Source organism: Corvus hawaiiensis, chromosome 11, assembly GCF_020740725.1.
Source record: "Corvus hawaiiensis isolate bCorHaw1 chromosome 11, bCorHaw1.pri.cur, whole genome shotgun sequence".
Classification (NCBI taxonomy): domain Eukaryota; kingdom Metazoa; phylum Chordata; class Aves; order Passeriformes; family Corvidae; genus Corvus; species Corvus hawaiiensis.
The window spans coordinates 14,746,328-14,767,267 of record NC_063223.1 but is presented as its reverse complement, the minus strand read 5'-3'; the positions used below and the strand labels follow the sequence as shown (position 1 = coordinate 14,767,267).

The window sequence follows — 20,940 nt, the reverse complement described above, 5'->3', positions numbered from 1 at the left end:
CAGATGGGGTTGTGTGATTCCCCAGCTTTCATATTTGCACCTCGCACAACACAGCTGCCTTCGAGCAGCTCCAGCCCTGCTGGGAGCAGCCGCCGCCGCCAGGCCCCACACCCACCTGCCCTGCCGCAACCTCACTCGGGTTCATCCCCTTCACCAAGCCTGAGCTGGCTGGAGCTTTTCCTGTTACACGCCGGTACGGTGGACTCGGGAACCGACCCCCTCCCCTCGCCCAGCTAGGCTCCTTCTTCAGGTCTTTCCCTCTTGTCCTGCCAGGACCTCGGCAAAGAGCAAAACCAGGCCTGAGCTCAGCTGCCTCCATGAACCAGCTGAACGCCCCAGCCTCTTCCAGGGCTGGGTTTCCTCTGGGATTCGCTCAGCAGTAAGATCCCCTTGCACCCTCCTTATTGCACCAGCAACAGAGGTCATCAGAGAAGTAAAAGCCATGAGGCTCCAGTGGTGCAGGGAGTGGTTTTAAGCATGTGTGTTCCCTGCAGCAACAGTCAGCCCAGCCAGCTTCTCCAGACCACAGTGATTCCTGCAGAACACCAGTCCCCATCTGTGACACCACCACCCCTGAGTGTAACAGCAAGGCACCAATTCCCATGCTGCTTGCCTTCTGCACTGGTTTTTGTACACTTGTGTGTATTCCCACCTGTAAAAACACTGATCTGTAGGTGGCAAATGGAAACCTCCCCTCCCCTTTAGCATCCATCACATCCTGTAGCAAGGAGCCCCACAGCTGTCCTACCCCATCTGGAGCACTCTCCCTCTGCCTTGGGTTATTGCCAGTTTATCTGACTGGAAAAACATTAAACACAGGGTCTCTTGAGGGCTCAGCCACAGCCCTTACAGCCTCAGCTCCACCACCCAGGGCCAAAGCAGGCAGAAGGCTGCAAAGTTCAGACCATCCCCTTTTCCCAAAACTTCAGGGTTATTGTTCCCCCCTCCCCCAGCTTGGCTTTCCCCACACCACAGCTGTGTCCACAGAAAACAAGTGCAGAGCAATGCTTTAAATGGATAGGAGCAGAAGGTCCAAGTCTTTCAAAAAGAATGTAGATAGAAAAGTGGTCCCACCAGGACACATTGTGAGTGCAGTTATTTGAGACTGATGTGGACAGCAAAAGCGCAGTCAAGTGAGAAAAGCGTGATAGGACAGCACCATAAAATAGGATATGGAGCACAAAGACCTGTTAGAAAGCTCTTGAAATAACTGCCCTCATTTCTATAAACTCTGTTTTCCACCTTCCTCTGGGTACAGTTGTCAGCTCAGCCTTGGTGAGTGCAAGCAGAGGGTCATGCCCATCATCTAGAAATTCCAGGCTTAACTTTGACTAGGCTGGACCAAGGCTCACTCCAACGAACCCCAGGCCAGCCTTGCTGGTAAGCAGGAAGGGCTGAGCCTGTTCTTCTCACACAACCCCTCCCAGGGGAGGGCAGCAAGAGCTTTAAGAGCCTGTCCCAAAAAACAAAGGCTGTCCAGGACATGCCCAGAGCACGGCCGAAGGACTGTGCTCACTGAGGGATCTGATCCAGCACCATTCCTGTCCCTGCAAGCAGCTTCCAGAGAAGCAGAGGGGTAACTCTCTAGCAGTGCCCCAGCCAAGCAAGCAGGGACAGCTCACCCCACTCTCAAAAAGCAATCTGGAAGACACAAACTTTATAGTGAGGAAGAAGCACAAATGTCCTTCAGTTATAGCAGGCATTGGCTTGCTGGAATGGTGACTGAACAGAGGAAAGAAAGCATGTTAGTGGAGGAAAAAAAAGAGAGTCAGAAACAGGAATAAACAAGAAGGTTTGTTCTTGTTAAGTTTATTGGCATCATGTTTGTCTCTTTACATAAGAGCTCACCCTACGTACTAGAATGTAGACCTCTGGAAAACAGGTAGAAGGGCTCCATTTAAGCAAGCTACAAACGCAAGAACAAATACCAGGAAGAAAGGAAGAGAGGAAAGGGACTAGATTGCCAAGTTTTTCCATACCAAAAATCCAGATTAGCAGTCAGTAAGAAGAAAGGGAAGATTTGTAGTCCAGGTCATTCATCAAGAAACAGCTACCACGCCCCAGGTGGGAGAAGAGCTCCTTCCACAGCACAAAGAGCCACAGGGACACCTCAGCTCCAGCTCCTCACGCTCGCTCCAGGATGTTAGGAGTTAAGCAGTAGGGGAGGTGAACAAATGAGGTCATTTCATAGCCGTATTTAATTTTAAATCCAATAATCCAGTGTGCATATCAATGCTGTTATGCAAATCTGAGAATTTAGATACAAGGAAGCCAGACAGATTTTTCCAGAAGATGAAGCCTTTTTGGCCTCAAAACAAGAAGGCTTACATAGGTTCATCTCTACTGTACAGAATACCTCCTCTATCTGGACTCTGCGTTGCTAGCACACTGCAGGTCACAAGTGTCCTCCTCACTTTCTACACAACCTGTGTTTCAGTACTTGAACATGTAATTCAGGAATTTTACACTAATTTATACATTTTTAATTGGTTGCATATATTAACATGTACTATAAGATTTTTCCTAAAGAAGCATTACATAATACATGGATACTGTAAAAAGATCTGATTAGTTAAAAGTAACAAGCATTAACAGAGATACATACAAAACTCAACCTAGTCAGACTGAGTGCTGAGCTTGCAATGAACTATGGGTAATCAGCCTTTCCAGTTGCAGCCTTCACAGGGGAAAACACGAGACAGTTAAAAATGTATGTAACTTGTTACACAGATTACCTGTAAACAGTTTCTCTCCATTGGACACCCGGAATTAGATTCAGTTCCAAACAGACATAAGAGTTTCCATTTTAAACTAAGAGAAAGGTCTGTTACCATGAAGTGTGATGTGGATGGTGTAGGGACATGAGCTCTGAAGTGCAGGACTCAGATGCTCATGGGAGATGGGTGGATTTTGGCAGCTGGAGATGCAATTTTTTTTTTTTTAAATTTCATTTTAAACACAGAAGAGGGGCTATGTGTTTGAAGGCCTAAGTGTGATATTCATTTGTGAAGGACTGTGCTCAACCCCTCCCTCTCCCCTCAGCAGCTGCAGCTCTCCGCAGAAGCCTTCGCTCGGTCAGTCTTGTCTAGTTTGATGGGTTCAGGGAATTCATTGTAAAGCTCCACTTCGGTTTCCTAGTGGGAGAGAAGGAGGAGTTAATGCCACAGCTCTGCAGACAGTTCCCAGCATGCAAGGAGCTGCTCTTGGCTAGGGCAGGCTGGGGGTGAACCCCAGGCTGCCCACAGCACCAGCACAGGGCTGCACACTGGCCCCCTCCCTACCTGTTTAAGTGCATTTCGTGCAATCGTCTGGAAAGCTTGTTCCACGTTAATGGCCTCCTTGGCACTGGTTTCAAAGTAGGGGATGTTGTTTTTACTGTAGCACCAGGCTTGTGCCCGTTTTGTGGTGACCTGGGTGGACAGAGAGCAGCATCACGACCTTCTGCTATGCAGGGAGGGGTTTTATTTTCAGAGCAAGGCCAAAGACACCTCATAACCAACCTGAGCAGCTCTGACCTCATCAAAGCTGCAGCCTTGATACAGAATATAGGAGACCACTGCCCACCACCAGACAGACCCAGTCCCAGGGCAAGGAGCACCATGCCCCAGGGAGATGAAAGCACAGAGCACTGGCTTGCTCCTATAGGAGCATCAGCACATCTGGGGGAGGAGAAACAGCTCCTCTGCCCGCACCTCCCCAGGAAGCTGCTGCAATCCTTCCACCAGTGGGCAGGAGCATGCTGTGCACAGGGGTCTGACCTCTCCAGGCACAAGAAACCCTTCTCTGGTGGCAGACAACATCTGAGCCACTCTCAGGCACCTCCCACTCCCATTTCTCAGATAACCCTCCCGTGGTTCCTACAAGGTTTCCCACTCCAGCAATTTCTCAAGAGGAGGTTACCAAGGCCCAGTACTCACTTGTCTGTTTTCTAGGTCAATCTTGTTTCCCAGCACAACAAAAGGAAAGTTCTCAGGATCCCTTGGACTGGCCTGAATGAGGAATTCGTCCCTCCAGCTGTCTAGGGTTTTGAATGTGTTGGGGGCCGTGACATCAAACACCAGCACACAGCAGTCTGCTCCCCTGTAGAAGGCAACTCCCAGAGACTGAAACCGTTCTTGGCCTGCTGTATCCCATATCTGGAGCAAAAGACAGGGCAGATAAGCCAGCTCTGCTCTGACACAGTCAGTCTGCAATTAGGGCATTAATTCCAAAACTCCCCACCAGGCATATGTAGTCCCCAGCTAGGCAGATAGCAGCACCTGAAGGCTTGGGAATTTCTGTAGGCACTAAGCATCAAGAGCCAGAAACACCTTCTAAAGATAGTTGACCCTTTTTGTGTTCAGCCTCAGCCGAGGACATATCCTTGTTCTGGGCAAGCAGGACATGGGTATTAGAGTCAGCAGGTGACCTGCCTGAAGTGCTTGGACACACTGGGTACCAGCAGAGTCCAAACAACTCTCTGATGGCTGCAGCTTTTGCTGCCTTGCAGTCAGTTTCACCATGGAGAGATGAAAGCTTCAGATACCAGAGACATAAGCAGGCTGGCAGGTTAACACCACACCCATAGGACTTGGGGCAACACAAGTGGTTGACCTAGGGAGTCCTTTCCCAGCCCTTTCCAGTTCTTGAACCCTAGGAAAGTGAATATTTCTAAAAGATCTAGTTTACTGACAGTACCAAATGCAGCTTTTTAAACAGGGCCTAGCAAAGCTGCTCTTGGCTGAACCCAGATTAATCTTTGCCTTCCCTTGTTCAGCCCAGGCAAAAATTTGTAGAGAAGGCCAGAAGCACTTATGTCTAACAATTTCAGTGTCAACAAGATTCACACCCAGTACTCTGACCCCTACACCACTGTGGGCTGCAGCAGGGCAGATGCTTCCACACAAGTGGGGTGAAGGCACCCCTTGCAGCAGGGAGCAGAGTCCCTCCTTACCTGCATTGTCACTAGCCTGTCATCCACCATCACCTCTTTTGTCAGGAAGTCTGCACCTATCGTAGCCTTGTACTGGTTACTGAATTTCTTGTTCACATACTGGTTCATGAGTGATGTCTTTCCCACCCTGCACAGGAACACAAAAAGAAAGACTTGGTAGGCTGTTTCTACAACAATGTTTGAGTTAACCACCCTGAAGAGAACATTCCAGTGCCCTTCACTTTCTTTCCATAACCTCCTGCCCTTTCAACCAGGGAAGAAGCACCCACTTCTGCAAGAAGGGGCCTGCACACCAAGAGATGTTGAGGCACCAGCTGAGTAGGAGCATTAGCTACCCAAGGATACAAAGGATTACATCCTGAGAAACCTTGCTCCCCCATCACTAGTCTGATCCTTGGTAAGGAGCAGACATTATGATCATAAAGGCAATTTTGGAAGATGAAATGCTTCAGAGAAACCCATCACAAACAGTAATCTTCAGCCTCTGCAGGAGGAGGAGGAGGGAAAACAGACAATCTCAGATGGCAACAGCTCACAGACACATCTGCTAGGCACCCAGAGGTGGAGATCCTCCCCAGAGAGCAAGCTTAGAGGCTCACATGCCCTCTGTGTGGCTGAGAAACACTCCCTGAACAACAGCTTGCTGGGGACAGTGGTATAAATAAGCCTTATGTCATGGGAATCAGGTTACAGCCCACACAGCAAGTAACCTGTGACAGCAGAGCAGACTCCTTGCTGAGAGCACAGAGCAAAGCCTTTCACTGCAAGGGGCAGGCTCCAGCCAGCCCAGAGAAGCAAAGCAGATGGCTTGGTACAGACTATGTCTCTGACAGTTTTAAGAAGTCACCTAAGAACGCTTACTAGTGGTTTTTTGTGGTTTTTATTTTTTAGAAGATTTTTTAAGTGAAACACACATTCCAACAGCACATGTCCTCCTTGCAGAAAGCTATTAAATTCTGCTACTCCAGTGGTCTGCCCACCATACTTTCCCCATTTAATATTGTGGCAGGACTTCAAGACACTAGACTACAGGGACACATTCAGGACAGAGGGCAGTGAAGAGTTCTTAGACCTGTGAGGTAACACAGCTATCAGGGGCTGTAAAATCTCTCCTCCCAGCACTGCTGATTTCTTACAGTGCACCCAGGCTCCCACTAGTCAAGAGCACTGCTCTAGCCAGATACAGATTAGCATCTTAAAGGCTCTTCCACTTACCCAGAGTCTCCAAGGATGATGACTTTCAGTAACACTTTCTTCCTAGACGTCATCTTTCACACTAGAAAGGAAGAACAATCCCATCACAAAGCATTAGTTATGTCATTCCTCAAGAAAGCAAGCAGCAAGTTTAGAGTCTGAGAAACCTGACTCCCAGCAAGGAGCCAGCAACAGGCAGGGCCCAGCACTCCTGAAACCAGACTCCAATTCAAGGCTACACTCAGCACTAACCAGGTGTCTGCCCACTGTACAGGCTGGCCCATGTCAGACCAGTAGTGGCAATTTAATACCAAGAGGGAGATGAGCTGAGTGCCTGTCCTTTACCAAGACCCTTCTGAATCCTATTTCCAGGCCTTTTGGTAGATATACTGGCACAGGCCATCTCCCTTGACTTGAGGCAGTGCAGTAAATCATACCAGCTCCCACCATAGGCTAATAATTCTTACACATGCCACAAAGTGAGAGGTAAGCAGGCAAGTGTTTAATACCACGCAAGCTTTTTTGTGCTGTTCAGTAGTTTCCTAGCAAAATATATGGAACAAAAAAAGAGAAACATTTCCTCCATCATGAGCTTGGATAAGTGGTAGCTTTCTCTAGCAGCTGTGCTTTGTGAAAGTACTGAATCCCAAGGATGTGCTGTGGTTGAAGCAGCTGCAACAGCCACACAGGGCAGCTGGCTTACAAAGCAAACTGCTACCAGACTCTGTGGCTTCTCTGAGGGCACAGGAGGCTGACTACTGCCACCTCAGCTTTGGTGTAATAAGGTTACAGTGACAAACGTCAACATTCAACCTACTGATGGTCATCTACTCCGTTAGATGATGAGTTACAGCTGTGCTACTTGACTTCAAAGATCCTTGAAAACAGGCTTTGGTATTAAACCCTTATTTATGGACTTGCTTACCCTAAAATTCCCATCTTGCTACACCACATTCATTGCAGCACACAACTCCTACTCTTCAGGAGCTATTCCTGATTTTCACAGCTAAGGAGGCCTTTGCTTCTACAGCAGGGATTTATGTCTTCCAAGCAGCTTGATCCTATGTGCTTCCTGGCATACACAACAGCCTAAGGTGCTAGATAACTGCACTCACTTCACCCCACTACTACAGGAGGCTCCAAGCTGTAAAAGCCCTCTTACTAGATGCAGTCCAGTTCCAAAAGATCTTAATAATCTCAAGCTTTGAGGGTTAGAAGACATGAAGTGCTTTAGCCTTTGCTGCCAGTGAATACTGCAGAAGCTGAAGGAGCACCCCTGCAGCCACTGTAGTAGTGATGCACCTACAGCTACACCTTGCTGGACTGCACCCAGCTCACAGTCACAGGGTTGGAAAAGGCCTCTAGGATCATCCAGTGGGTTCAACCATTAACCCAGCACTGCCAAGCCACCACTAACCCATGTCCCTCAGTGCCACAACTACATGACTTTTAAACACCTCCAGGAATGGTGATTCCACCATTGACCTAGACCACCTGGATTGAAAGGGGCCCAGGGAGCACTTCTACCAGTTCCCTCAGCATCCACCCACAGAGTCTTGAGTTTGTGTCTAAGTCATGTAGCAGACCTTTTCCTCATCCTTTGTCACTATGTTTCCCTCCACATCCAATAAAGGATGTGGATTCATTCCCCTTAGCTCTCCTTTTGTCGCTAATGTATAAAAACACTTTTTATTGCCTTTTACAGCAGAAGCCAGATAAGTGCTAGCTGGTCTTTGGCCCTTCTGGGTTTTTTCCTCCATAAACTCATGAGATCCTTGAGATGCATCTAAACAGGGCTCAGTGCTAAGGAGATAACAGCCAGGGGCTGTGGTGTGAGCAGCAGTGACAGGTCACCAACAGGGCTCATGCTACCCTTAGATGGGTGTTAGCAGATGCCAGAGAGCATGTGCAGGACAATTTCTCCTGCAAACACCTCTCTTTTTCCAGTGGACTGCATAGTTCACTGATCCAACTGGCAGCCCAGCTATGCTCACCGAGATAGAACCAGCTGAAAGCTGTCAACAACACCAACATTTAGTTCTGCTTCTGCTCTTGCCAAGATCCACACACCATAGCTTGTCTCTCCTATAGCCATGGGGAGAACAGGCCACAGAAGCTCCTTCAAGCAGTCTGCATCTCCTGCATTTGCAAAGCATGTAACAAGTGACACTTTTGCCAACCAAGCCAGAGACTTTTGCAGCACAAGCAGCCCAGATGGAGCAAGAAGCAAGTGCACAGAGCTTTAAAACTGCTTAAAGACAGCTGTGTACACTGAACTGTCATGAAGAACATCTGCATAGGTTCAGGTCCAGTGCAAGTCACCTGATTTCCTCAGGACAGAGGAAAACAACTCACCCAGAAGTGGCTGTGCCAGAACTCAGCATGCTTCTGGGAACTGCTTCTATTTTCCTCTGAGTGTTTCCAGTATCACTTGCTGCTGCAGCTCACTGACTCCTGGTATTTGAAGCAGCTTTGGACAAGCTGGCATTAGTTCTCATGCTTAGGGAGGGATTTGCAGAGCCCTAAATTGCAACACTAAATCACACTGGATGCTTATCTCCCAAGTTCAACATAGCCTGAAGTCCCACTATGAGGGGAGGGAAAACTGCTCTGTCAAGATTCATTGCCTTGGAAGTAACTCAGCTGTGCAGCCACCTGCAGACATAGGAAGCCAGGCTGAGTCAGAGCTGACACTGCCTTCTTGTCATAGCTGACAGGCTACCCAGCAGTGTGAAGGGCTGTCACTGCCCCATCAGCACCAGTCAGGTGAGAACCTCGGCTTCCATCCCAGGTGAGGCAACGGATGTGAGCCACAGCACAGGAGGAGCTGCTGCAGCTTCGTATTTGGTATGGGCCATGAGACAGTGAGGAACTCCAGCCCTGCCAGGGACCAGCAGTGGACACCGACCAGACTCACACCCGTGTTCTACCAGCCCTGACTGATGCTGCCTTGAAGCCCAGCCAGTTGATGGGCAAAGCCCTCTTAATAATCTTCTCACTGCAGGTATAAACAGATGAACGCTTCAGAGTTATTCCTTGCTTAGTACAACAAGGAAACACATCTTCAAGTCATGCAGAAACTGGTTGACTTGAGATAGGCTGCGGTCCCACTGACTCAGCACTATTTTGCACTATATAATGCAGCTTGTCTTGCTCTCTGGTATTTGACACAATTACTCCAGAGCAGTACCCTCTTGAGGCACACATCCTTCAGATGTGAGTGTGAGAGCTCACATGGGGCTTGTGTCCACTTCTGGGAGCACTTCTGAACAACACCTCCTTTTTCAGAGATATCATGAAGAAAAACCTGTTCGTTAAGATTTGATTCAAGACATCAACTCTGTTTCACACTGCATGAAATCTTTTGGAGTGAGGTCATCTGCATGACTGCTCAGAACACAGCCTACAGCAGCACACCCAGCCAGCCCTGCTCAGGAGCCACCAGACACTCCACATCAGCCAGGAGACCAGTCAGCATCATTCCTCCTCCTGGCTTAACTAGTGCCAAAGGAATGACACAGCTGTCTCTAAAACAGGAGAGGAGTCCTTCCACTCCATTTTTAATGCCTATCCTCTAAGCAAACAAGCCATTACAAATATGCTGACCCTCAGAAAATTAAGCTGGTATAGCACGCTCTCTCCCACAATACTGTTATTACCTTTAAGGCTCACCTGTGGGAGCAGCAAGGGAAAATCCCTAACACCTGACCTGCAAGTGTTACTGGCTTAGCTGATCTGAAGGAGTCAAAACCCATCCTATGAAGCTTCATAGCACTACAGCTCAAATGCAAGAGCAAATAAAGCCTATGCCAAGTCTAATTAGGTTTCTCTAATTGTTGCTTCAGAGTACAACTATCCTTTCCCTTGCTATATTAAGACAGCTGCTTTAACTCAAAGCAGAAGTGGATGGTTAAGAATTCCTTAGAGACGTTCACATGTGTCAAGTCACAATGCAGGCATTTTAATATTAATTGGGTTGGTACAAGCAAAGAACAGTAGTAGCTTGCATTGATGGCTCACCAGACCTCCGATTAGCTATGCTTTACAGAAGCAGGCCTTGCAAAAGGAACATTCTAAGTTGCTCATGGACAGTTTTAGTGTGAAAGCATCCAGCCCTCAGGGGAATCTCACCTCCATGGAAGACACAGCTCCCTAAGCAGCAACATACCCATACCAATTTTGAAGTTGCTGAGCAGTCTTTACTGTTTCAGCTTTGCTATTGAACAGTTTGAGTCACAATCCTAACATGTCTATAGAGGCTGGAATGTTTGACCAGGAGTTCCCTGTTCCTACAGCTATCAGCCTGCCACCTGCACCTTCCACCAGAAACCAGCTCAGCACTGAAATAAGGATGTTGAACAGCACCTCTTGCCTTGTGTCCTCTCTCTGCCAGGAATATTTAACACCACACCAACAAGGCACAGAGTGGTAGGGCAGCAGGCATCGAGCAGAGTTAAACTCAGAGTGGCACTTATGGATGCCTAGTTCTGCTCCCCTGTCCCAGCATACAGCACAAGAGTAAGCAGGTGTCCCACAAAAAGGTGTATTTGAACCAGAAGCACTGCAGCTCTGTTCTGGGTGCTGTGGCTGCTAAGCAGAGCTGATAAGCCCGCTATACCACAGGACCTTTAGCAGAAACACCCACCATGAACAAGCTGATGTGGACAGATCAGGTCTCCATTATGGGCTACCACACACTGCCACACACTCAGCACAGTGACCAGACAAGAGCCGCCCTTGTGTACTGGAAGAACCTTCTGCCCTGAAATGCAGGAAAAGTGTCCCAAAATGCAGCTAAGTGCACTTTTGACACAGAAACAGCACCTCTACTAAATGTTCTCTTGCATGGGGGAGGCTGCAGACCATTATGTCTCTGTACTACAGAGAGCTATTTTTATTCCCTCCCTCCCCCTTTACTGGGTTCTGCATTTTTTCAAGGAAACTGAAGCTGGAAATATGATTCAGGACCAGCTCAGTCAGACTGAACCAGTTCCCTCTCAAAAGTAGCAAGTTCCCTAGCATATTTGGCCCCTCAAGGGCTTATGTCGTCTTAGATCTTCAGCCACTGAAATGAGACGGTCACCAAATGTTTATCCTGTTTTTAGAGGGCAAAGCACACCAAACAGCCTGGCACATACCACTTGCCCCCTGGTCACACTGTACCTTGCCATGGTTTAGCTAAAGCTTTGAGTAGATACACGAATTTGCTCCAATTTTTCAGCTACTCTGGAAAAGCAAGGCCTCATCCTGAGAAAATGCATAGCCTGTTACGGCAATTAGTTGACCAGAATCACAGTTCCTGGTTGCAAAATGTCCAAGTGGTACAGACACCCTTAGTACTGAAGCCTCAAACTCCAACTGCAGTAGAGCCCCAGACTGGGCTGAACATGCTTTACCAGTTACAATTCAACAACATCTTGGTTCCCACTAGCCAGTCACACAGACATTGCTAACACGATGCCAGCCAATACAAAGCTACAAGTAACTGCCTGAGCAGTTCAACACAAATCTGAGACCAACAGATACCAACCTTTAACGTGTCACTTGCATTCTCCTGAGAGTGACACAACAGCCCACAAGGAGGACAGAAGTCCTATCTTTTCAGCTGGGCAAAAGCACAGCAGTAGCCAGAGGACAATCAGCAGGGGCTATTAATTTCATATCAACATGGCTTAAGAGATGCCAAGCTACCTTCAAGGAAGAAACTAGAAATAAGTCTGCCTTTGATGTTTTTGACTGCTACAGAGCCTGCATATTTTCCTTACCAAACTTGGGTGCTCTACAGGTAGAGCATGTATCCAGCATCCTCACATTGATGACTACAACACAAGTATAGGAAGTTAAACAGTAGGTTGAATCTTGCACTGACAAAGGCTGCACGAGCAGGACAGTACTCCCTTCCACTCCCATAACAGGACTACTAGGAGCTCAGCTTCTCCAGCTCACTGGAAGATACCATCAAGGAAAGCCTCACATTTAGTGGGGACACTTGCGTCTAAAACAGAAAACAGGAACATCTTGTCATTCAGGCTGAGTACTTGCAAGAACTGCTGTCTGTAAAAAGGCTGTTTGTGAGGGCAATGGGCTCCTACAGTCCATACAATAAGAGGTGCCTTCAGGCCTCACAGATGCACCACAGAGCAGCAGTCAGTTCAAGTAGAGCCCACACCAAAATCAGCCGGCAAGATATTCCTCTGACAGCTTCACTGAAGGGTACACTCTAGCTGCTGTTCTATCAATACCATCTCAAAACTGATTTCCACCTCCTTCTTCCCAACACATTTATGTTGCTGTTCTAACCAATATATTCCCTCCTCCGGGTACCCAGCCAAAAGCTCAAGCACAGCTCCTCACTCCCTCCTCAAGAGGAGCAGCTCGGCTGCCTGCTACTTACTGCAGCTCCACCAAGAGCAGGCTGCTGTCCAGTTGGTACCCTTCCCAGACAGCCCTGTGAGGCAGAAATTACCTCTGTTCACAGAGCTGGAAGCCTCAGCTACAAATTAATTTTTGATACCTTGTGTAAAACATTATATAGCAAGCTGTCAGGTGTAAATATGCTGTCCAGTATATCCCACCCCCATCTGAGAGCTCTATGCCAAAAGCTTCACCTTCTTGAAGAACAGCCTAGAGCTTTAGATGCCTGCTAGCACACTGACATGGCTCAGATCAAAATAGAACCTCAGAACATGTTTCAGTATCCCAGAGGAATTGGCTTTTTAGACTACAGCTGTCTGCAGTAAGTTTGCACCTCCTTTTGAGGGTGGAGTTGCAGCCTCCAGCGCTGGAGCGGTTGCTCTAGAACCGAGCAAAGCTCAGGAACCAGCACCAGCTCAGCAACATGGCTGCAAGTTCTGTTCACTGTCTGCTTCAACATGGGCACCAAACCAGCGTGAGTGCTAAAAGCCAGCTGACATGGTCTGAAGTAGCTCCCAGATGGAGCTGACACCAGGCCTACACAAATATTCTGCTGCATCCTGTTCATGGGTAACATGCTCTTAAGACAGTTCTGTGCTAAAGGAAGAGAATGATGGGGCAACATGCAGCTTGGAGAAAAGGCAGAAAACCCAGCTGGGAAACAGAAGCTTTAGAACAGTTTTGAACATAATAGGTTCTTGGTGTGATCAAGGAAGCTCCAGAGACAGTGCTGGGTAAGACACTCCTATCAGTGGTAGTAAGGTTTTAGCTTGCCTCAGGACATCCCCTCAATCCTCAGCTGAAGGCTCTACCACACATCCCTGATGTGGGCAAGGACTCAGAACTCACTGGAAGAGGACATGCCAACATCCAGCTTGCCAGAGTCCAGACAACACAGGGAAGGCAGAAGCAATGCCACTGGTAGGAGCCATGTCTGCAATGAAATCACAGGACTTGCACATGAGAAGGGGTCTGCCCTGCCTGAGATCTCAGCTCAGCTGTAGCTCCCCTAGGGCTGAGATTTGGAGAGCACTGCATTTCTGAGAGGCACTGATGCATATGATCAGTCACGCTCAAAGCCCAAGTTCTCAAAGCCAAGCTCTTCAGTCCAAGCCTCACTGATTCACAGCCCTGTTACACCTCCTGGCATTTCTCCAGATCAGAGTTGTCCTATGCTGCACAAAGTTTAAATACCAATTGTGGAACTGAACAAGATTTTTGGCTGTAAAGCTGCCATAATGAATTGTGACTCTACGCTAGAAAAGTCCAAACTACATAGGACTAGACCTCACCTCTAGTGCCAAAAACTGATCTCTAATCTCTACTGGTTTAGACATCACAACAGCCACCTTCTCACGAGGAGGCATCATGTTGATCTGACTACATGGTTTGCAAGTGGGAGCAAAACAAGCATGAAAATGCCTTTGCTTACAGTACCATGGCAGATGTTTCTCCATGTTCAATCAGACCAACAGTGTGCTTAGGAGCAGTGGGAAAGGTCTGGAAGACATTTCTTGCTGTCTACAGGAACACTGCTTTGCCCAGGCTGCTGCTTAGCCTAAGATCACAGGAGCACGCATAGGATCTTCCAGGTGATAAGCACCCTGAGCCAAAGGGGTGGAGGGAAGGGAGTGAAGGAAATGTCCCCAGGGATGCAGCCAGCTATGCTGGGCAGCCACCTTGGGTGGATCACTTTGCTCCTCGATAACCTGAGGATGATTTCCATCATCTTCACAGCAGGTAGCAGGTATGGGAGACTGTAGCTGTGGCAGGAGAGGAGTCCAGGAAGATCCTTTTGGAGCTAATGCCACACACTAACAAGACCAGGATTCCCAGGAAGAAAGCCAGGGCTGCTGAAGTAGAAGGCTTCAGCTATAGGAAGAGAGCTGTGCAAGAAAGCCATACCCAGAAGCTTCACTGAAAGCTGGATGTTTCCAGTCCTGAAGTTTTAGTCCACCTCTTCCTCCAGCAGCTAAACGGCCCTTACACCACAAAATATCCTTCTCCCAGGACTGGACAGACATACCCTAACAGACTGATAGCAAGCATCTTCTGCTACCCTTCTCTTGGAGGCTCAAATCATGTCATCATTCAAGAACCAGTATTGCTGTGCCCTGACCTTCCAGGAAGGAGCAGCTCCCCTGTTGAATCCTACAGGACTTCAGGTAGTTCCCAGCAGATTTCCCCCAAGGATGAAGCTGCTACAGGAACAGACAAGCTTGCTTTAACACCCCTCCCCCTTTATCAGAGCAAGCTCAACTTCCCCTATTCTGCCCTGGGGGAGACAATCTCAGGATGTGGGAGGAGAGTTGAGCACATAGCTGGCTGCTGGGAGACACTAGGCAACAAGCCATGTGTCTTGACTAAGGGCCTTGCCTACGCAAAGTGCTGCAGCTACACCAGCACAGCTTCCATGATGCCTCTACCACAACGGCCTCCTTGGTGGACAGCTTTCCAATCAGTAAAATAAATCTTAAACTAACTGGAACACAGCTATAGTGCTCATACAGTCCAGTTTATACAGCGGTGTCTGTCAGCCTTTTGGCACGTAGCCACCCAGCTAGTGGAGCCACCCAACAGTTTTAGTAACCCTGACATGAATACCAAGAACCCAGCACAGTTCTCACATCAGGCTATACCCTGAGTGACAATTCCCTTAACTGCTTTCTATAAAACAAGCACAGTGCCAGAGGCAGCTGAGTTTTAATCTGTGTGTCCAGAAGATAAGGCTGCCCAATTCAAAATATTCTAAGTTAGCCAGGCCACTGACAAACAGTTGAGTTGTTAGATTTTTACCATATCTGACAGTATTTTTAAGTGCTCAGATTAATTTCTAGTTTTGACTACAGCTTTCTAAGTTTCCACACATTCCTGTCATACTTTCGGTTTCAGAAACACAGATAGATAACTTTTGCAGTAGTAAGCAAACCACAGATCTTCGACCTTGTCAGTGGTAAACAAGCCTTGTTTATCCACTCCTGGCTGCCACAGTTCCTAGAGGCTGGGCAGGAAACGAGAGACTGAAAGGAGACTTTGACCAAGTCAAATGACAGCCCTTAGGAGGTCTGCCAGATCCTGTAACTTACACCTGATATTCAGATCTGAGAGTGAATATTGTGTGTCCTGCAGTATGAGAAGCTTGATAGAGGAGACAGGACAAATACTGATGAGAGCTCCTACTAGCAGACTAGCAGATGTAGTGAAGTACCAGACCAACACTAATGGCAAAAACCTCACTCCTCCTTCCAGGAGGTCCTGTTCTCAGTAAAGAGTCTTCTAGAGAGGAAGCTTTCTCTAGGGACAGGTTGTAATCTAAGAACTACACCTTGATCTGTGAGCAGAACCCTTGATCCTACACACACTCAATACCTCTTACTATGCTAATGTGGTTTGCAGAGCAGGAAGGACAAGTATTTCAGTACCAGGATGGGAGTGTAACATGTAGCTTGCCATGACAGCTGAGTCAGTGACTAACAAGGAATTCCTACTGCGGATACTCAGTTTCACACTCATACTTCATACCCTCATACCTCTTGCATAGATCCTGCATCAATACTTTGCCATGTCACCTATTCTCTTGATGAAGTGCCACAAAGGTCTGATAAAAACCTCACTTGCATGGTGAGATTAAGAGGACTCTGTGGGCAAATGCCATCTTGTTAGGCGGGGGGAAAGGTTCAGGCTTAGGCATGTTTCAGCTAAAACCATCTCACTGCTCATGCTCGAGATACTGTCACCACCGTGCCAGTTTGGACTCCAGATATCATTACCCATGTCTGGGAGCCGAGTGACTCAGCCCACTTGAGGGAGACAAGCACCAGGCAGGTTACTTTGAAGAGGATTCTGCTTCCAGCTGGAAAGAGTTCAAGGGCTCAGCACAGACTTGTTAGATAAACTGGTAGCCCCAGTAACCAAGGTCCAGGTACTCCAGGCAGGTTGGCTCCAAAGGCAGCTCCAGCTGCTGGCCTCCACTTTTGTTCACCACTTCACTAGTCCACCTTGTCTGTCAAATGACAGAAGTTAGAGTATATAGGACAGACTCAAGAAAAATTAAGAGGATCTACTCAATTTCATTTAACAATTTCTGCTTGAAACTCATGCAAGTATAGTGAGACACAATTAGTCACCTTAAATTGGCATTTTAAGTGGTTATACAGAAGAAAGAGCAAATCACTCACTATATCAAGTGCCTTTAAATCATACAGATAGAAATCTGTGCCATAGGTTTACACTTCAATCCCATCTCAAAGGCAGTGCACCCCCTCCTGAAGCTTCACTGCCCTGTGAAGACAGCCGTGGCCCCAATAACAGGTTTCCTGGTAAGGGAAGTCAAGGCTATTTGAGATCAGCTGCAAATCAACACACTCCAGTGGCCTTGATGAGCTTGCTTCCCTCCCCAGGGTCATTGACCATGAGGTAGCAACAGCAGTGTTGACAAAGCTCTCCCACAGACAGAGCGCTGGTTGCTGGCACCGGAGAGGAGGAGCAGCCTCGCAGGAGCAGTGCTCACAGCAGCGATGACATCACCAAGGCAGATCTCCGCCAGCACAAAATGCAGCAGCACGCTGGGCTCGAGAGCTGCATCCCCACCAACAGAGAGCAAAAGCAACAAGCCGGGAGCCAGAGGGGAACCATGTGACACAGGGGTATCCCTTCACCGCCTGCTATTTCTGAGCAGCACATGTGCAGTTCCTGACCTTGAGCGCTCATTTGCAAGCTTTATTCAAGGTGCATTTAAAGAGAAATGGGACCTTCGATCGAGCCCCTCACTGCAGAGCTAAGCACGGTATATTAACTATTGTCATTCCATTAATTATCCATACCTAATTCCATTTTGAGATGCACAGCACGTGTTTGGATTGATGCTGCAGAGAGCGACCCTTTTATCCCCACAATCTCCGATCACAGCTATATCTGAAGGCAGACTGTTACACAGCAACTACAAAAGATAGTTTTAGGAAGCTGCAGAAGGAAGCCAACTCAACTCTAACTCATCAGGCAATTGAACTGCAATTATCAAGACAATGCTGTGCAAGAATGAAGTACTTCAGCATCTGAAGGATGCTAGACTGCTGTCAGACAAGTAGCACATGCTAGTGCCCAACCAAGTTCAGCATTTAGCTAAGGTCTTAGCTGGACTCCCTTCTAAGGAAGCAACAAGCTTTAAACTACTCTACTGCTCTGCAAGAGAATCTTAGCTCCATCAGGCCTTGGTAACAGGGACTTCAGAGTAGGTCAGGTCATAGCTAAGGAGAAGACCAGAAGACATAAGGAAACACTGGTAACATACAAGGTGAGGGTTCTGTACTTGTTTCACAAAGGCTCAATTTACTTCAGTTACTAACAAAATTGCTGTATTCTAGAGGCAGGGACATGCCTGTGAGTACCTGTGAACCCACATCATCTACCAGTTTCAGAGAATGCAAACATCCAAGTGCCCTATTTATAGCCCTTATTCTCAAGCCAGGTACCTGCAAACCCTCTCTCATGATGCAGCATTTAAAAACACACCCTAATCAAGCACAGACAATTTTGTTTACAGCCAAATGTTAAGTTCTGCATAAACTAGTCTCATTTTCACACAGAAGTCAGACCAAAATCCCATACATGTTAGAGACAGAGCTATTTATAGTTTTGCACAGATGGTTTGATTGTAATTGTCATGTTTCCTCAAGGACAAGCTTTGCCAGAGATTTACTCCAACAGGTAATTCTCACAACCTTCCAACACAATTGTCTTAAAACACGAGCTTTAAGAAGGTGCTGCAGAAAATAAATCTGGTAACCCTCCTGCTTACAAGCTTTCATTCTGAGTAGCAAACCAAGCAAAGTTGTATCTTCCCCGGGTCACTTCAGAGCAGAGCTTGAACATTCTCCACTTCAGTTAAGGATTTATCAGTTGTGACATGTCTGTGCTACTCAAAGAGTCTGATTCCCTGGCTTTAGCAGGAGGGCCAAGATACCTGTAGTGCAGACTCTGCAACACAGTTATTTAAATTCTTAACTTGGCACCTTGAAGGTACAACTCAGGGTGTCCTGCTCCCCACCTCTTCACTCTGGTGACCAGTGACAGGACTAAGAGAACAGCATGAAGCTTTGTTGAAGCAGGTTTAGGCTGGATATAGGGAAAAAGTTCTTTACCCAAAGGGTGGCTGGGCACTGGAACAGGCTCCCCAGGGAAGTGGTCATGGCCCCACACCTGACAGAGCTCAAGAGCACTTGAGCAACACTCTCAGGCACATGGTGGGATTGTTGGAGGTGTCCTGTACACAGCCAGGAATTGAACTGCAATGATCCTTGTGTGTCCCTTCCAACTTGGAATATTCTGTGATTCTGTGCTGAACTATGATCAGGGTATTTGAGTTTGAGGACAGGGACCACTGCATGACACCACAGGGAAGAAGAACGTTTAACACAGTTACTCCTTTCCATCTTATCAGTTATATTTTGCACTGCACATTGGGAGAACAAGAAACTGCTATCAGATTTCAGAAGTTTTCCTTTTAGAGGGGTCAGATTAACCCATCTTAACAGCTTTTCTACACCAGATGTAGAGCATTAATATAACAGCACAAAGAAAAACGGAAAAAAACCCAAAACAAATAAAACAAAACTAAAAAAGGCAGCGCTTGAAAGTTAACAGTATTAGAGCTGCTTTAATTCTGAGGACTCAGGCCAGGCATGGTGGGTCCACTCATTAGTGCATGGAGGGCAAGTCATGTGTTCAGTCAGCTGTCGGGAGTCACAAGGGGGAGGGGGAGAGACAAGTATACTTGTTCTTCCTGAGTAAGTACAGCAACGGAGCCTTGATTATTTAACAAGGAATATTCAAATGACTCCACCCACTTTAACCTCAGATTCAGCTCCTGAGAGAGCAGGGTACACCGACTCCAGCAGCCTGGTTCTACTGGAAGCACAGCCAGGCTGCAACTTCTATTCACACACCACTGGTACCACCACAGCCTTCAAGTCACAGCCAGCCAAACACCGTGGCATAGGTACTTAAGTACCATTCCCCTAAAAAGAGAATTCACCACTTCCCACAGCCCCAATTTCTACATGGACACAGAGTGTTAGGCACAGGCCAACCGGTGACAAGTACTGGAAACTTTAAAGGTTCCATGCCGGCAAGTATCAAAGAAAGATCAGCTTGCTTATAGCTGGGAAGACTTCGTTCTGTCATGTGTTCTCAGTTTACATATAAAAACCTCATAAACAGGCCACAACAGCGCTGCTTATCAGCAAACACTTCTACTTTTCCAGGAGATAATGCTGAAATCTCCAGCTTTGAGAACAAAAGGCTTGGAGTTACTAGGTGAGACATACTCATTTTGATGCTGAAGTTACCTATCCTACTTCAGATTAAAACCGCCTTTTTACTACTAAAATAACCCCTCTATTTACAGGGAGTGCAATTGTCTTAAATACAACCATCAAGCATTTCCATATTTGTTAATCTACATATATATATACGGAAACTAATAATGCATCTATCAGTTAATTTACCTTATTATACACTTACAGACAAAAGCACTTCTAACATCCACTCTAATACTTCTTAGGACTGACTCAGGCTTTACACACACCAACAGCTACTTTCGCAATAACTGCCAGTCTCCTCGGCCGCCTCTTTGGTCCGATTAATTGCTCCCGAGGCTGTCGGTTCATGTTAAAAGCAATCCCCACCGACCCCCAGAGCAGCGCTTCACCGTCCCGACCCAGCGCCCCGCCACGGCCCCGGCCCTCCTTCGGCCACCGGCTGCCCCGGAGCCTCTTCAGGCTTCGTGAGGAGCTACAGCAGCTCCACACGCCACAGACAATGCGCTCCCTCCCCGGGAGGCATTGCTCGGGCCTCTGCGAGCCTTTCAGCAGAGGAGGCTCCACAAAGGCCTGGCGAAACGCGCATCCCGGGAAAGGCCCTCGGGGAGGAGCCCCTTCCCGGGGAGACCCCCCCCTGTATTGTCCCGAGGGCAGTGCCGGGCCCGGCTCCAGGGAGCTCGGCGCCGGCAGCGCGACCGCCTGGGCCCGCCTCGGGGCGGGCAAACGAGCCGGGCCCCGGTGCGGAGCCGGCCGGGAGCACCGAGACAGCGCCGCCCCCGCCACCTCCCCACCGCGGGCCCCCCGGTGTCGGGGAGGGGCCGCAAGCGGCTCCCCTCACCCGGGGCGAGGCCGCCGCCCCCATCCCCCTCGACAGCACGCGAGCCCCGCGGTGCCGCCGGACTCACCTGGTGCTGCCGCCGCGGCCCGACCCCGATCGCTGCGCCCCCCGCCCGCCTCGTCGGCTTTAATGGGCCCCGCCGCCTCCCGCGCCCGCTTCCGCCTCCCCGACAACTTCCGCTCACGAGGCCCTGACGTCACCGCGCGCCGGCCTCACGTGACCGCGAGGGGCCCGCCGCCATG

General features: G+C 48.3%; 1 protein-coding gene across 1 annotated transcript; it reads right to left on the bottom strand.

Moving 5' to 3' along the window:
* Positions 1 to 1,781: 1,781 nt before the first annotated feature.
* On the bottom strand, positions 1,782 to 20,860 carry RAB7A (RAB7A, member RAS oncogene family). Its single transcript, XM_048315695.1, has 6 exons — positions 20,766 to 20,860; positions 6,149 to 6,209; positions 4,934 to 5,060; positions 3,918 to 4,136; positions 3,282 to 3,410; positions 1,782 to 3,134 (listed from the first exon to the last, which is right to left on the bottom strand). Exons 2-6 carry the CDS (start codon positions 6,199 to 6,201, stop codon positions 3,039 to 3,041), a joined length of 624 nt encoding a protein of 207 aa, XP_048171652.1. The 5' UTR covers positions 6,202 to 6,209; positions 20,766 to 20,860; the 3' UTR covers positions 1,782 to 3,038.
* Between the last annotated feature and the right edge of the window lie 80 nt (positions 20,861 to 20,940).